Source organism: Arachis ipaensis, chromosome B07 (assembly GCF_000816755.2).
Source record: "Arachis ipaensis cultivar K30076 chromosome B07, Araip1.1, whole genome shotgun sequence".
Taxonomy (NCBI): domain Eukaryota; kingdom Viridiplantae; phylum Streptophyta; class Magnoliopsida; order Fabales; family Fabaceae; genus Arachis; species Arachis ipaensis.
The window spans coordinates 31,906,430-31,925,039 of NC_029791.2; the positions used below are offsets into that span (position 1 = coordinate 31,906,430).

At 33.9% G+C, this 18,610-nt stretch overlaps 1 protein-coding gene and 1 long non-coding RNA gene across 2 annotated transcripts in view; both read left to right on the forward strand.

The window, feature by feature from the left end:
* On the forward strand, nucleotides 10,217-10,663 carry LOC107608670. The gene is made up of 4 exons (XR_001612969.1): nucleotides 10,217-10,240; nucleotides 10,336-10,404; nucleotides 10,505-10,549; nucleotides 10,642-10,663. It is a non-coding gene; the product is annotated as an uncharacterized LOC107608670 (long non-coding RNA).
* LOC107607132 (probable WRKY transcription factor 70) overlaps nucleotides 14,121-18,610 on the forward strand; it is a 4,831-nt gene continuing 341 nt past the window's right edge. The window contains exons 1-3 of the mRNA XM_021107763.1: nucleotides 14,121-14,723; nucleotides 16,046-16,147; nucleotides 18,415-18,604. Coding sequence (XP_020963422.1) covers nucleotides 14,368-14,723; nucleotides 16,046-16,147; nucleotides 18,415-18,604 — 648 coding nt within the window. The 5' untranslated portion in view covers nucleotides 14,121-14,367. The remainder of the gene's footprint in view (nucleotides 14,724-16,045; nucleotides 16,148-18,414; nucleotides 18,605-18,610) is intronic.

The window sequence follows — 18,610 nt, forward strand, 5'->3', positions numbered from 1 at the left end:
ATTTGAATAAAATATTTTAAGTTAAAATTTACACTATAAGATTCATGGCAAATGGCAGCCGCGAATTACCAGCCATTTCTGGAACCGTTGCCAATTAACGGAATAGCAGCGGTGATGGTACTGTGCACCTGAAGCGTTGTCGATTGATGAGATCAGTGGCGTTTTTGTCTCCCAACAGTCTCAAAGAACATATTTGGACTGTTTAATAAAATGTTTGGCAAGGCGCCATTCTTTCCCTTTTCGCTCGAACCCTAGCGGAGGAAAGGCGCCAATCACATTCTCTAAGATACACTGCCGCCGTGACTCATTCCCTCCATCAGTTACAGCAACTTTGTCCGTGTCTTCATTCTTCTCCGTCACTGGTGTGCTCCCTACGCCGTCTAGCTCGCTCGCGCGAAAGAAAAGTGAAAACGGTCGTCCAAGTCTCCTCAATCCGCGGTGCTCATCCATGTTGTCGTCGGCGTCCTTCCCATACGTCCATCCTGGTGTCATCGTCAGCATCCTCCCCACTCCCCTGTTGTGTGCTGCTTGATCACTCCCTCTCCCCTCTCTCTAGTTCGTTCTTCCCCTTTCTCCTTTTCGCCCAATTTAATTCTGCCCCCTCCAACTCCAAGTCCACCACCAACTCCACCACTCATTTCAAGGCCCGCATCCCCGTATGCAAGAAGGCCAAGTCCTACACGTTCTGGCACTGGTGGATTCTCTAAAAGTCTTATTGATAGTTTGAGGAAAACAAATGAGCTTCTGAATCAAGAAGTGTCAAAATTGCAGAAACAAGTAAGTTTCCTATTGATTCACTTTCCATATTCTCTGAAAAACCTCAAGGGTCACCAATATTAAGTTAATGAATATTATTTTTATGTAGATTCAAAGTTTGAAACAGAAAGTGACATGAAAGATGTGAAAAATCAAAAGCTTCGCAAAAATATTAAGGAAGCTACAACATTGGCAGCAGATGAGTCTTCTAAGCATAAAGCAATGCTAGAAATTTTTGAGTCCACTATTATTCAGGTATTTTCATTCTATTTACCAAGGATATAGTTGAAATCATTGACTTATATATGTAAATGTCTCAATTGCTCAACTTTCAATTCCACACTTCTTACTACAAACTGCTTTAGTATTTGAGCATCATGTTTCTTTATAAAAAAAAAATGCTTAGTCACCCAAATTAATGGCGTAAAATACTTCAATAAGAATATATGAGAAATAGAACAAATCCCTTTATCAGAATTTCAAGTACATCATGATGATTAAGTAGGCTTGCCTTTTGTTCAATCTAGTTGAAGCAAATGGCTGAGAAGTTGCCACCAGAGATTTGTATTGAACATATGAGTCATAAGTCATCTTCACAAAATTATATTAGTATTCTCCTCCTATCTCAGGTGAAGGTGTGTATACCCCTTTTTTTAAATATGTACATGAATGTGTGATCAAAATAGCTACTACATTATTTAAACTATTTCTTTGATTTTGATCTGCATGCACAACACCTTTTTTTAAAAAGAAGTTGCAGAAATTTGCATGGACGCATTCCTTAATTTTGCTATTACTAAATAATATATGTTGTTTGAATTATTGTATGACACTAGCATGTGTGCAACATGATTTTTTGATAAATCACTTGGAAAGCTTTTCATGGCACTCAAGTTACACAAGCTTTTTACTGGATAACAATGTTAAACTCTTTTGTATACCTCTAGTGCAGAAAAATTAAACTCTTCCTATACCTCTCAAACCTTTTATATGATTTTGTAACTTTGGACAATGTTACCAGGTGTGAATAGTGTAAGAAGTAAAGCATATAGAATGCTAATTGTTACCAAATTTGAATGAAATTGAAATTATGTGTGTGCTTTGTAATGTAGAGGGTTTATAGAGGGGTTATCCTCTAAGTCTCTAACTCCATATTTACTTGGTTTGTGTTTTTGAGGTGGGATTATAGAGGGGTAAGGTAGTATGCACTCATTTTTTCTGCATTGATATAGATAGTATATCTCTTTCTTGAGTCTGGAGTTGATATCAATCTTAGGAACTATCACAGTCAGGTTTATGAAAAATCACAATTCAATCTAGTGCATACTTTATGTTATGAGTAGTATTATATTTCTTCTATTGAAAGATCAATTTCTTTTGCTCACATTATATGGTTAACAGACTGTATTGATGCAAGCTTGTCAACATGGTCACTGGAGGTAGTTCAGACCTTGATTCTTTTTAAAGCCAATGTATGATCCTTGCTACCATCCATTTGTCAGAATCTACGAAAACAAAATGCGGAATTGGCCCTGACAAATAGTCAAATGCTGGCAGTACTGATTGATAAACCACTATTTTATGGTTTATCTTGTGCTCAATTGAGTGGATTTTATCAATCTTTCATACACTTATTCATATGATTTGCATGAGTTTACGTTTTCCTTCCTGATTTTGTGCTATGATTGAAAACATGCTTCTTTGGTCTTAATTTTGATATGTTTAATCTTCTCTTATTACCATTTGATGCCTTGATATGTGTGTTAAGTGTTTTTAGAGATTATAGGGTAGGAATGGCTTGGAGGATGGAAAGGAAGCATACAAAAGTGGAAGGAATACAAGAAGTTGAAGGAACTACAAAGCTGTCAGTCTGACCCTCTCGCACTAAAACTGTCATAACTTGAGCTACAGAGGTCCAAACAATGCGGTTCTAGTTGCGTTGGAAAGCTAACGTTTGGGGCTTCGATTTGATATATAATATGCCATAGATGCCCTGATGCTAGGTGACACGAATATGTGCTCCACGCGGACACGTCGTAGTGACGGAAATCAGCGTGGCAGATTTCTTCTCCAGCGATTCCTGGGCTATTTTTGACCCAGTTTTTTGCCCAGAAAACTCATATTAGAGGCTATAAAGTGGGGGAATGCATCCATTCATAAATAGATCTTCGATTATTCACTTTTCATAATTTAGATGTAGTTTTTAGAAAGAGAGGTTCTCTCCTCTCTCTTAGGTTTTAGTATTAGGATTCTTCTTAAAGGATTTAGGATTTTAACTTCCTCTCAGATTTAATATTCCTTTTATATTTTTATTTATTCTAATGCTTTTATTCGTATCTGACTCATGTTACCAATTTGGCTTATGAATTCTTCGTATTTAGATTTGAATGTTTTATTTAATATAATTTGAGGTATTTCAGATTTGACTTTGCTTTGCTTTATTTATATGAATGCTTTTAATTTAATTTAGATTTTTCCCTTTTAGCTTTGGTTGATTAATTGGTAACTTTTGAGTTATCAAACTCATCGTGATTGATAATTGTTATTGTTGCTAATTGAATTTAATTCTACTAACTCTAGTCCTTTCTTAGGAATTGACTAGGACTTGAGGATCTAACTAATTAGTCCACTTGACTTTCCTCTACTTTAGTAAAGGTTAACTAAGTGGGATTAAAACTCAATTCTCATCACCATCGATAAGGATAACTAGGATAGGACTTCCAAATTTTCATACCTTGCCAAGAGTTTTATAAGTTATTAATTTATTAATTCTTGCAATTAATTTTCCTTGCTCAAACCTTTCAAAACCCAAAATTCTACCTTTTCCATAGCTAATAATAAGTCATACTTCCCTGCAATTTCTTGAGAAGACAACCTGAGGTTTAAATACTCGGTTATCAATTTTATTGGGTTTGCTTAACTGACAACCAAAACTTTTGTAAGAAAGGAATTCTTGTGGGTCTAGAAGCTATACTTACAACGCGAATTTATTTGTGAAAATTCTAGATCGCGCGAGAGTTTAGTTCTTCAAAATGGCGCCGTTGCCGGGGAATTGCAAACGTGTGCATTATTATTGGTTATTGTAAATATTTGCTTTTAAATTGATTTATTTTTGAAAAAAAAATATTTTTCTGATTTTTAATTTTAAATTTTTTTTATCTTATCTTATCTTAGTTTAAATTTCAAAATTCAATTTTTTCAAAAAAATCATATCTTTTTCAAAAATCTTATCTTATCTTATTTCAAATTCAAATTTCAAATCTTTTCTCTTATTTTATTTTATTTTATTTTATTTTATTTTCCTTTGCTTGTTTATTTGTTTTTATTTTTAATTTTTATTAGCTACTATGAATTCTCACCCCTTTGGCTATGATTTTAGTTACAATCATGTTACAGGAAGAGGAGATTACAATGAAAGCTTAGGTCATGGATGGGACAATCAAAGATGGGAGGAGCCACAAGGATTTGATCAACCCTCTTGGCGACAACCACCTCCAAGGCACTATTAACAACCATTCTATGATGCGCACCAAGATAATGGTTATGGTGGACCTCTTCGTGACAATCAACACCCACCACAAAATACCTATGAACCTCCTCCTCCACGTAATTTTGAACCACCATACTCACAAGCCCCTTACCACCAAACACCACCATATGACCCTAACCTATATTCACCACACCAACCACCATATGAACCACACCCAGAACCACAACCTCAATATTCACCATCTCCATATCCTTATCAAGAAGAACCACCTTCCTATTATGAACCCTTTCTCCAAAATAATGAACCCTCCTATCCACCCCAACCTCCATTGGATAACAACGCCCTTAGTGTTATTCTTCAAGGGCAAGAAGAGATGAATAAGAGTGTGCTAAATTTCACGGCCGCCTTAGGCGAGTTAATAAATCGATTAGCTTCCCAACGTTCGGACACTCAAGAAACTCCCATGGCTTCATGTGGAGAATCTACTGAAGAACACAGCATGAAGGAGAAGCTAGAAACTCCGGTGGACAGTGAGCAGCATGAATTTGTATTGGAACAATTGGAGGAAGCTGTAATCATTGAAGAGGAAGAAGTGGTTGAAGACTTAGGAGATGCAGAACCTCCATGGGAAACTCAAGTCATAGGGCCTCCTTCTAAGACGTTTGCAATTGATGTTGAAGAGGGTGTACAACCTCCAAAGCATATCATGGTTGAAGACTTTGAAGGGGATGATCAAGAGATGGATTCAATCATTAATGAATTCTTATCTACATTTGAATCCTCTCCCATTGGACTTGACATGGAGATTAAAGAAGAAGAAGTACAACCTCCCATGCTCTTGGTGAACAATAAAGAAGAGATCAAATTAGAAGAAAGCTACCAAGAGGAAGAGGTTGATATTGAAGAAGCTTGCAAAGAGGTGGAAATTGTCAAAGAAGAGCCCAAGGGAATGGAGCTGGAAATCACCTTACCACAGTTGTTGGAAACCTCTCCCCCAAAGCCATCACCATCCATCCCTTCATTCAAGTGGGTAAATCTCTCATCTCTAAGCTTAATTAGCTCACTTGAATATGCTTTGCTTGAAACAGATGGTCAGCTTAGAGCTCTTTGTGGCATTAAGCGTAAGAGGAAGATGGTTAGTGGTAGGAGTCGTCATGCAAGATTCATTATGGTGGAAAGCTCAAAGTTTAAATGCAAAGGTTGGAGTAAAGCTCAACTGAATGGGTCTAGGAAGTTGGTTGGCCGCTTTAGTGAGAATTCAGATTGCTTGCCACCCGGTTGGAACAATAATGATCAACAAGAAAACGGGTGTAAAAGCAAAGTTTGGGACCCCGGAATTCATTCTGGCAATCAACACTCTTGGGGCCTTGTCACTTGCTTTAACTTACTTGAAGGCTTTCTGCGCCTAGTTTGGGATCCCGGAGGCTGTTGGCATTCCAAACATTGGTGGAGATTTCTGGATGAATTCAAGCACAAGCCACCATAACAGGAAGCTCATCAAATGTCCAACTAAAGGACTTTAACTAAAAGTGCTAGGTGGGAGACAACCCACCATGGTATGATCGTTCCTTTTTCATTTCTTCAATTTTGATTTTATTTCGTTTTGTTTGTTTTTGAGTTTTATTTTATTCTATTTTCATTGAACTTGGAATTATTTATAGCATCCACACTATCATTGCATTTTGCATCCTGCATAAAAAAAATCGCACGCGACGCGACAGCGTCGCCGACACGTCCGCGTTACCAGTGCATTTTGAAGAAAAGAGAATTGAACAGAGAGTCACGCGAGAGCGTGGCTGGAGGCGTGCCTTTGGCATAAATTGATCCACGCGACCGCGTCGCTGACGCATCCGTGTCATGTGGGAAAAATGCCTCCCACGCGTCCGCGTCACCCACGCGAACGCGTGGCCCTGTAAAATTGACGTAAACGGGTGTTTGGCAGCAAGTTAGGCTGGAATGGTGCTGGAACCATGCTAGAAGCACAAGCCCTACCACGCGAACACGTGCCCCACGCGTTCGCGTCATTTTTAAAAGAAAGGTCATTCACGCGATCGCGTCACCCAGATTTTTGGCAATATGCATTTACAACAGAGAGTTGCGCAAATGCGAGGCTGCACTCGCGCCAATCGCACAAATCAGGCCACGCGATTGCGTGACCCACGCGTCCGCGTCACCTGACCTTATCGCGCACCACGCGTCCGCGTCGCCTGTGCCGCACAGCTTATCCAAATCAGCGCCAAAAATCTTATCTTTTCTCCCCCAATCCTAATTTTTCCTCCCTCCTTTCTTACTTACTTCTTCTTCCTTTCTTTCCCTTCTCATTCTTCTTATCTTTCATTTTATTTTACTTAATTTAATTGCATATTTCATTCATTGCATCTTAATTTTGTGCATATTTTTATTTTCTTTTCTAAATTAATTATTTTTCCTTTGGTGTTAAAATTTTCTTATTTAACTGTTGCATCTTCTCTTGAATTATTTTGGGTGCTTAGTGACTTGTGTTATTCTGGTTAGGTAATATTTTCAATGCCAATCTTTTATACCTGTATTACTTTTGCATTGACATGAATTTATATTATCTTTCCTTACCAACTCTCTTCCCCATTGTTGCAAATTTTTGCACTCTTGATTTGCCATGTACTTCTACTGTTTTTTCACTTTCATGTTGTAGCTACCATGTAATTGAGACCCTTATTATCTGGCATTAACACCCATATTTTATTTATTTTCTATCTTTATTTTTGGGTTACTTTTCTTCTTTTTCCTCTTCTTTCAGGATGGCCACCACGAAAGGAGAGGAAAAGCCTATTAATGGGGAGACAAGCCAGTCCGTCTGCACAATCTTTAGAGAAATAACAACAGTTATAGCTCGCAACCCATCCACCTGCACATCTTAGCATGCACTGAGGACGGTGCAATCTTTAAGTGTGGGGAGGTCGATACCGATCTCCATGGGTTAGCTATTTTCTTCTTTCCAACACCATTGTTTTATTTTCTTTGTTTGTTCATTATTGCATTTGCATGTTTAATTGCATGTTTGTTTGATTTTATGCATTTAGCTACTGCTTGGTTAAAGTAATGAGTTTCTTCTAAGACCCTATTTTTGAAAAAAATTTCACTAATTTAAATCAAAATTTTTGTGTTAAATTTGTTTGAAGTTGTATTTGGAACATAGTTTAAAAAAGCCAAAGAACACACAACCCGTGAGATTTTGAGCCTAATTACATGGTTACACTATTTAACCATAAATATTTTATTCTTGTCTGTTTACTTCTCTATGATTGTAATCTATACTTTGTTCCATTCTATATGTCCACTATTTAGTGTATTTACATGCTTGCATATGATTGAGGCCATTATTTGTTATTAGCTCACTTATCCCAAATAAGCCTACTTTTTACATCACCCTTGTTAGCCACCTTAAGCCTTTTTATCCCCATTTATTCTGTTCTATAACCACATCACTAGCTTTAAGCAGAAAAATAATTAAATATCCCGATTGAATCTTTGGTTAGCTTAAGATAGAGATTGTGTATCAATTAAGTGTGGAAAAACTGTGGGAACATGGGTTAATAAGGGAATGTGTTATGTTTTTACTTTGATAAAATATTGGGAATTTGGGTACCTACTCATGTGAGACTAGAAAAAATAAAAATCCATGTGCATTGATAAGTTATGTTTATTTTTCTATTAAAAAAATCCAAAAAAAAAATTAATAAATAAGTAAATAAATAAGGGGACAAAATTACCCCAATGTTAAGTTAATGAAAAATCAATGCATATGTGATAAAGTTAAGAGAAAAGTTGATACATGAGTATGTGAAATATGCAAAAGTGGGAAAATTATGGGTAGCTAGGCGTGATTCTATAGTTATATAGAGTATATGTATGTTAGGTGAGAGCTTAGGTTAATTAAAGATTTATATTATAGCTCACTTGGCCATACATATATCCTCACCTTTACCTCAGCCCCATTACAACCCTGAAAAGACCTCATGATGTTTGCATTGGTATACTAAATATTTGTTGATTGGTTAGATGAAGAACAAGGTTGAGAAAGCATGACTAGGGAAGAGTAGAGTGATTGACCCTAGACACTTGAGAGTTAGAGTGATATACACTACCAGTAAGGGTTCAATGCTTGATTCTATGTTCCCTGCTTTTATGAGCTATCTTCTCACAAGTTTACTTGTCTTTTATTATATGATTTGAATTAGTGGAATTTGAATTATTTTTGTTCTTGAAAGATTTATTTACTTTTAACCAAGTAGGTAGAAACATCTTAGCATGTAGTTGCATTCATATAGATAGGTTGCATTTCATACATTCTATCATTCCTCTTCAGTCTTTATAGCTTCTCTTGAGCTTAGCATGAGGACATGCTAATGTTTAAGTGTGGTGAGGTTGATAAACCACTATTTTATGGTTTATCTTGTGCTTAATTGAGTGGATTTTATCAATCTTTCATACACTTATTCATATGATTTGCATGAGTTTACATTTTTCTTCCTGATTTTGTGCTATGATTGAAAACATGCTTCTTTGGTCTTAATTTTGATATGTTTAATCTTCTCTTATTACCATTCGATGCCTTGATATGTGTGTTAAGTGTTTTCGGAGATTATAGGGCAGGAATGGCTTGGAGGATGGAAAGGAAGCATACAAAAGTGGAAGGAATACAAGAAGTTGAAGGAACTGCAAAGCTGTCAGCCTGACCCTCTCGCACTAAAACTGTCATAACTTGAGCTACAGAAGTCCAAACGACGCGGTTCCAGTTGCGTTGAAAAGCTAACGTCCGGGGCTTCGATTTGATATATAATATATCATAGATGCCCTGACGCTAGGCAATGCAAACGCGTGCTTCACGTGGACGCGTCGCAGTGACGGAAATCAGCGTGGCAGATTTCTTCTCCAGCGATTTCTGGGCTATTTTTGACCCAGTTTTCGGCCCAGAAAACTTAGATTAGAGGCTATAAAGTGGGGAATGCATCCATTCATAAATAGATCTTCGATTATTCACTTTTCATAATTTAGATGTAGCTTTTAGAGAGAGAGGTTCTCTCCTCTCTCTTAGGTTTTAGGATTAGGATTCCTCTTAAAGGATTTAGGATTTCAACTTCCTCTCAGGTTCAATATTCCTTTTATATTTTTATTTATTCTAATGCTTTTATTCGTATCTGACTCATGTTACCAATTTGGCTTATGAATTCTTCGTATTTAGATTTGAATGTTTTATTTAATATAATTTTAGGTATTTCAGATTTGACTTTGCTTTGCTTTATTTATATGAATGCTTTTAATTTAATTTAGATTTTTCCCTTTTGGCTTTGGTTGATTAATTGGTAACTCTTGAGTTATCAAACTCATCGTGATTAATAATTGTTATTGTTGCTAATTGAATTGAATTCTACTAACTCTAGTCCTTTCTTGGGAATTGACTAGGACTTGAGGATCTAACTAATTAATCCACTTGACTTTCCTCTACTTTAGTAAAGTTTAACTAAGTGGGATTAAAACTCAATTCTCATCACCATCGATAAGGATAACTAGGATAGGACTTCCAAATTTTCATACCTTGCCAAGAGTTTTATTAGTTATTAATTTATTAATTCCTGCAATTTATTTTCCTTGCTCAAACCTTTCAAAACCCAAAATTCTACCTTTTCCATAGCTAATAATAAGTCATACTTCCTTTCAATTCCTTGAGAAGACGACCCGAGGTTTAAATACTTGGTTATCAATTTTATTGGGTTTGCTTAAGTGACAACCAAAACTTTGTAAGAAAGGAATTCTTGTGGGTCTAGAAGCTATACTTACAACGCGAATTTATTTGTGAAAATTCTAGATCGCGCGAGAGTTTTATTCTTCACTGATCAAATTGTTTAACAGTCACTTTTTATTCTTGTGTTGTTGATATATGCCTTTAAATTTACCATTGTTAATATATTTTCTGTAATCTATGAAATGCAAGAACTTAACTCTAGTAGACAGAGGGTGAGTCTTGAAAACCATTGGTACACATAACAGCTATTATTTTCATTTTATCTGTTATGTTTTATTGATTGAGAGTTGAATTTATTTTCATCTAGCTAAGGGAACTTCAGCTTGAACTAGGAGGCAAAAATGGCATTCTAAAAGCTATGAAATTAGAATTGACGGTTAGTTTAGCTCATAGTCATTGTCCTAGTTGATGAATTGGCAAGTGAGCAAGTACAAAAGGCTTAATTATGTTTTTAACTGTAAATATTTCTATGCTAGGCAAAAGAGAAAACATAAAAGTTGCATGAAAGTATTGGAAATGAGGTAAAGTAAAAAATCTCCCGTTGGCTTCCTCTACTAATTTATCTGTTCTCCTAGCTCACTGTGACTTTTTTCCTTTTTATAACTACTTTTAGGTTGCAGCAGCTTAGAGTAAGCAGTCAAATCAGTCATTTCAAGAAGAGAGCAAGGAGGATAATCTTTGCCATGCAAAAAGAAAGAGAGTTTCCAAATCTCAATGTAACTACTATGACCATACTTTATGCATGTATATGTACAAAAATTAGCCTAGAACAAGTTATCTGAGTTGGACAGGAGGTATGAGTTTAACTTTGCCTTTTACAGGAGTATTGTCTAAGTTGGACTATCAATTGCTGCAGAACAAGTTATCTTATATGGTCTCTTGAATATGCAAATATAGGTATTCTTTGAGAAAGGAGTCTGTGAAGTTTAATGCTGAGAAACTCGAACCAACTGAAGACAATTTCTCTGAAGAAATCAAACATGATGACTTGCATCTTCAAGAAACTATGGCAAATGAAAATGAACGTACATCACTTGGATCCAATGTTAACCATGAACAAACTGGAGAAGATACTTCATGTAATGCTGCTCAACTTAACTTGGCTATGTTCTCATTTGATTTAATCAATCCCTTATTTATATTATTTCATGCAGCTTCAGGACCAACTAACTCTGAACAAGTTAATGCCAAAAAGAATATCGAAAAGAAAAGGTATATACTACTTTATGAAGTTAGATCACCTTGCTTTTGACCAGAAATTTATTTTTAACTTATTATAATATTACTGAATCCAGAGGATTAGAGTTTCTGAGTGTTCAGATGGTCTTTTTTGTAAACTTATACTTCAAGTAATATGAATTAGTCTTGTCTAGCTCTACTGTGTTGTATGGTAGTACTTGAAATATGTCCATTGCTTATATATAGTTTAAATGCAGCCATAATCAATTCATCATCATGGTATTATCTATATAATTTAGATTTTCTAGTGCCTACTCTTTTTTCAATTAGTATTACACTTCGTGTATTGTATTATCAAGAATCCTTTTATCTCTTCTGATAATTGTAATAAAAATCAGTTGAACATGTCTCTAATTTCTTCTTCCAATTATTTGATAGATGGACCCCCTTCATGGTTGCTCGTTCATGGAATAGAAACTGGCTTGAAGACATCTTAAAAGAACCTCCATCAGAGAACTTAGAAGTTTTTCCTTCACCATATCTCTCTCTTCCACTTATGAGCATTGTCAAAATTGCTAAGTATGTGTTCATAGAACTATCCTAACTAAACTTGGGAGATTTAACAAATGTAAACATTTTTATTTTACATGTACATTTCTCGGAGCAAACATTAGTCTTGAGAATATTGCAGAAGTTTAACATTGAATTTTATTCACTTGATTGTGTTAAGCTACTTATCTATGCCTCAAACTTTGTACATTCTCTATGCATAATAGAGAATGTGGATGGAAGACAAATGAATTAGCACCATGTCTAGATCCATGTGCGGTTTGTCTAGAAAAGAAGTGTATAGTTGCTGTAGAAGGTATTCTCCTCTTATATTGAAATGACAAATAAAATATTTGATTCTTTAATAAAAACATTTTGTAAACAGAATAGGTTATAGTAAAGAAAAATAATCTAAACTATTGTAATCAGTCAGTTTTTTTATAAGCCCATGTATGAAATTGCGACGGTTCAAAACCGTCGCATTTTTTTTAAAAATCCTACATAGATTTGCAGCGGTTTTAAAACCGCCGCAAATTTTTGTTAAATCCACTGACCAAATAGCGGTGGTATTGCAACCGCCGCAAAATCAATTATCTAATTTGCGGCAGTTATGCCAGCGGTTCGTTGGAACTGCCGCAAAATCAAATCTCCACCGTCTAATAGGCGACCCTTGTGGAACCGCTGAAATTAGGGATGGCAAAATTTCTCGAGACGCGGGGATCCCTGCGGGGACTGCCCCGAATGGGGATCCGATTGTGGGGAATTTTCCCCGCGAGGATGGGGATGGGGGACAAAATTCCCCCGAAGCAGGCGCGGGGACCCGAGCGGGGATCCCCGCCCCGTCCCCGCTATTCCCCGAAATTTATGAATTCCTTGAATTATTCTTAATAGTTTATTTCTCATATATGTTTTTTAGTCATTTCTTACACACACATATATATAGAAACCCAAAACTCCTAATCTTTATTTGCATAACCTCTCTTCAATCAGAGATCCCTAAGGTTGTCCATACTCCATCCAACCTCTCTGCAGCCACCCCCTCGTTACCCTTCTCACCGCATCGTCACACCTCACCGTGCCATTACCCTTACCACGTTGTAATTTCTATTTGCGGCGTTCCTTTTTGTAACTCTGCCGTCGTGTCCATTCTCCTCTTTATTGTCGCGTCTTCCACCTCGTCCACTGCTTTTTTCTTTGGCTCGTCATTGCGTCTCCCTATTGCGTTATTTCGAAAGAAGTCACCATCGTGTTATTTAGACTTTTTGTATAAAATCTTGCAGTTTTTGTATAAGATAGATACTTGTAGCTCTATTAATATGAAAATTAATAATTAGTTAGAACTATTATATAGATGGGGAATGAGGTCCCCGCGGGGAATGGGACTCCGTGGGGAATGGGGATGGGGAGCAATTTTCCCCCACGGCGGACCCTTTAAAATATGTATTAGATAAATCTTTTAAATTAATAATTTTAAATCCAAATGAATTTGCCTTTCAAGAGAGTAAAATGGAAGGAGTAATCGTTAGGGTTACGTGATTACATCAGCAATGAAACGTCATCTACCGTTCATTTCGGGGAATGGGTCTGTTTTCGCGCATAAATAAATTTTGGACAGGTGAAGCACTCCCCTCTACAGCACTACTACTATTTATTAGCTAGTAGCACCTACCTATATTATATTCCGTATCTGCCTATCCATTATTGGATGTTGAGATTTTTATTTTTCTATTAAACCTTTTTTCACAAGCCGACAAACCGAATGAGAAAAGTAAATTTCAAATGTTTTTTTTTAATTTTTTATTCTAATAATTTATAAAATCTGATTTTATTTTATATAAAACTTTTTATAATTTTTTATAGTCTCACTTAAATTGGCCAAATTTTTTAATCAAAGAAAGAATTGAGAGATTTCATTTCTTACAAACCTAAATGCATGAGATCAGGTTAAAAGTTAAATTTTTATTTTAAATATTATTAGGACTTTTTTAGCTAAATTCGTATTAAAAATATAATTAATAGTGAGAGTTGAGGGATTACTAACGGTTCATATAATATGGTAAAAATAATAAAGTAATTTATAATAATTTATTTTTTTAAGATTTAAAAAGATATAAATTTATAATATTATTTTTAATTAAAAATAATAAAAAATTTATCTTATTTAATATTTATTAATTATTATAAAAAATATATTTTTTAATCATTAAATTTTATAGTATTTTTTAAAATTGTAGGAGTAAAACAATAAATTCTCTTATATAAATTAAAATATACCATACAAGAGGAGTTTATTGTCAACATAAAGAACATATTTTCTTACTCTCACAATTTTAAAAAATACTATAGTTACACCAAAATTTTTTCATTATACAAAGAAATGAGCCTCCCGCTGCCTTTCCCAACATTTTCCCATCCTTTAATTAATTAATTTGTTTTATTTGTCTGTCTGTATTTATTTATTGTTATTGCCAAAACTAACCCCAAAAAGCATATCTCTTCTTCCTTCTCTTCTCATTATGCTTTTTTAGCCTCTCCTCTTATCGTTCTTCTCGTCTTTCTTCCAATAATAACAAAACCCTTACAAGATCGAAACCAAAAAAGGCAAACAATTATGAAGAAGAATACCCTTTGTTCTGAAAATAACGATGTCTCATGGAAGAAGAAAAGAAGAATAATCAAAGAACTTGTTCAAGGTCAAGAAGCTGCGACTCAGCTGAAGCTTCTTCTTCAGAACCCCATTGGAGACACTTCTCTCTCAGCTGAAGAGCTTCTTGGCAATGTCCTTACTTCCTTCGCTGAAACCCTTTCTCTTCTTGCTTCTAATCATTCCCAGGAACAACCTTGTCGCCATGATCCGTCGCCGTCGTCGGCAGATCCCAGCGATGATTATTCCGGAGAATCTCATAATATGAAGAGATCTAATTTGACTCCGGCCAAAAAAGTTGGTAGAGGCTGCTACAAAAGAAGGTAAATAAAAATAGCTACTTTTTTAACGGATGCATATATTTGGTATGTAGTACCTCATATTTGACACAAACTTCCGTGAACATACACTTATTATTTTGGAAAATTTCAAATCTTTTTTAATAATTTTAATAGTCAATATTAATATATATTTAGTTATTAGTTATTTCTGAAAATACCTAAAACTATTCCTAATTATATATTAGTTTTCTTTTCCGAAGGGGTGGGGGCCGGGGGTTGATTAAATTGTTGGCTAAACATGAAGTGTCAGATATGAATCTAACTAAAAGGGTTTCTGTTTTGTGCATTAGCTCATCACTTCAATGCTGATGTTGTTGTTTTGTGGGTAATTTGAGTTCCCAGCGTTGGGTTTCACTTCACATGTTTTGGGGATTTGTACGGAAGCACACGTACGGCAGGACACAGAAAAATTCAAATTAACAATTACTAATATTTATTTATGAAAACTTTTTTAGCAAAATAAGTTTTTAATAATTCATATATTTTATGTGAATATTGTATTGTTTATTGTGCTTGATATTGGGTTGATAGAGAATGAAAAAGGAAAATAAGAGTAAGTTGTTCAATAAATAGTATATTAAAGGTAAAAACAACAGATATATTGAATTAAAATAAACTAAAAACATAGATGAACTAAAATGTTCCATTAACATGACAAATTCTGTGAATTAAAAATGAACAATATAGAGGAAAAGGCCTTGGCACATGTTTTCTGGGCGAATGAAAAATTTAAATACTAGAATTTGATAGAACAAGTATAGGGAGTAAACTTATAATTAGTTAATTTTAAATCTTATTTTTTGGAGGTTTTAAATTAAGAATTCAGAATTGATAAGTTTAAAATTTAGAATATAAAATTAATTCAAAAAATATTTACTGACATAATTGTTTGCAAAATGTTAACGTTTTATATCAAAAGATATTTATACCATAATGAATTATTGGACAATGGAGGAAGTTATGAGATTATATATAGGACTTTTTACAATAGATATTTATACCATAATTAATAATCTTAGTTTTTCTTGGATTTGCTTTTCGCTATGAGATATAATAGTTTACAATAGATTGTGGCTGCTAGCTAGTTAGTTGTTGTTGTGTACCGCATGCTATTTTGCTCGAAAGCGACATGCATATATGCTAGCAAATTATTTTCTAAACTCTAATATTAGGATAACCATCCACACACTTAATAAATTAAACATCTAACATATTTATTATTTATATTATTTAATATTTTTATTATCTACCTATATTTTTTCCATCTGAAATTTTTTATATTGGTTAATGGTAATTATTATTAGGAGGACTGAACACACATGGACCACAATCTCTCCCACTGCAGATGATAATAATGCATGGAGGAAATATGGAGAGAAAGAAATTCAGAATTCTAAATTTCCTAGGTAACTGTCATCATTATATTATTTATTTTCTTTTTTTATTTTCTCTCTAAATAGTCTGATCTGCTTGGTGTTATTATGCGGTTTATGGTTGCCATCAATTTGACCCTAATATATCTTTGATATTATATTTAAAGAAAGTTTAGATAATAAGCAGAATTTTAATCAACATATAGTCGATAACTTCATTTTTTTTATATTTTGAGAGTCATTTAGATAAAAACATCTAAAATATTTTTTTTTAAATATTTTTTAATAATTAAAATTTAATACATATAATTGATTAAATTGTGTTATTTTTATCAAAATTAAACTAGNNATAAGAATATTTTAGACATTTTCTTTAATAAAAGTATTGTAGTCATTTTTTATAAAAATTCATATTAATTTAGATCAATTTAAAATTTAATTCACTATTTTTTCGATTAAATTAATTTGTTTGGCCTCATTTTGATAAAAATAATACAGTTTAATTGATTATATGTATTAAATTTTAATTATTAAAAGATATCTTTAAAAAAAGATATTTTAGATGTTTTTTTAATGTTAAACTACGTATTAACTACAAAACTAGTAATCATGTAACATGATTCTTATATTTTATCTATGACTTTGACTTTTGACATCATTCATATTCTTCTGCAAATAATTGGTGGTAGTTTTGTTTGATAATTTTAATAAAATATCTTTAAGATCACTAATTGTCAAAAGAATTTAAGGTCATCTAATTAATCAATAATTGTAAAATAAAAAATTATGTTCAGGATACTTTCCTTAATACTTGATAATTATTAACAATAAAGTTTTTTACGTAAGTGTCAAGAAAAGGTATATTATAGAAAATTTAAGTTTTGTCATTTAAAATATTTGAATTATAACTTATTATCATATTAAAATGAATTAAATTTTTAATGTACCAATTTTTAAAATAATAAATATTTTAAGAATTTAATTATTATGTATCATATTTTAAAATAATGAATATATTATTCTTTTTAATATTGGACTTTGAAGGGTATAAAAAATATCTCAAAGGAGCTCTTAAGAGCACCTTTACAAGTTTGGAGGGAAAAAAAAAAACACAATTTTTTTTTTATTTATCTTATGAAAAAAATTAAGCTTGTGTTTTTCTTGAAGCTTGAGCAACCACCTCAAAATGAAATATTACTAAACTCACGAGAAGAGAATATAATCTAAAGGCATGAAGTGATAAACATAAATAGCCTAAATTCTAATAATATACTAATCTATATATTCCTCATTATTTTTTTCAATGTAAACTTGATCATTAGTGCGTGGGGCATATTCCACTTGAATCGTATAACTTAATGTTATACTTTCGATGCTTCACCTTAAATACTCCGATTAAATCACCGGGGAGCTCTTGACCATTGGGGAGAATTCGGAGAAGAATCAAATGAGATAACATAAGATGAGAAGACATCACATCCAACCCAAAACCTTAAGGTGTCAAGTTAATGGATCTCTCATCTTATAAACTCCTCACTCTTCTTTACTTTCTTTAATGTGGGACTAATTTCAACACTCCTCATACTTGCAACACTAACAGTGGCATACTCTGATGCAGAAAGACTTGAAGCATAGCTCTTTTAATATCTTTCTTTGTTCTATCGGATCATGCACCAACCTCTTTATGCAAATAGTAGAGTTTAATTTGGGTTCAACAAGGTTTATGGAATCAACAATTTGCTCTTTTAATTGCTTCTTTTGCCTTGTCCATTGAGAGTATAGAACAATCCTTGTTGCTTCTCTCCCCTTAATTAGCCTCCTTAATGCTTTCAAATCTTTCTTTGTTGACCATGATATCTCTCATAAATGATCTTGTCCTTATACACATTAAAAGCATAGATATATCACTGAGGTTGGATTCAGAATCTACTCCATATACTAAAAATGCCAATTACCATCCCAACGATTTATTATGTTTACTTGGGTGGCTGGGGATGACAAGTAAATTTGTCGTGTTGGTGAGATGAATAGGTAAAAGTATAATCTCAAAAGAATTAATTAATGTGTTACTTGTGTTGGAATTTAAGTTGATGTGAAATGTGAGCTTCTTTTACACCGAACTACATTTCTTGTGTTTCATTTCTATTTTAAGCTCGCTTCTATATTATAACAATAATTTCACGTTTTATGCATGTGTGGTTGGATTCAAAGTTGATTGAGACTATTGGTTTATTGTGCAACGTAACTTAATAATTGTGATTTAAAAGGTAGTTTATTAATGATCTACAATTTGCACGCAGGAGCTACTTTAGATGCAGTAGAAAGTATGATCAAAATTGCCGGGCAATCAAACATGTGCAGAGGACACAAGAGAATCCTTGTATGTACCAAATCACATACATTGGCATGCACTCGTGCAAAGCCACCCCCAATGATGCTCCAACTATAAACCAAGACACTACTCCTCCTCCTCCTCCTCCTCCTCCTCCTCCTCCT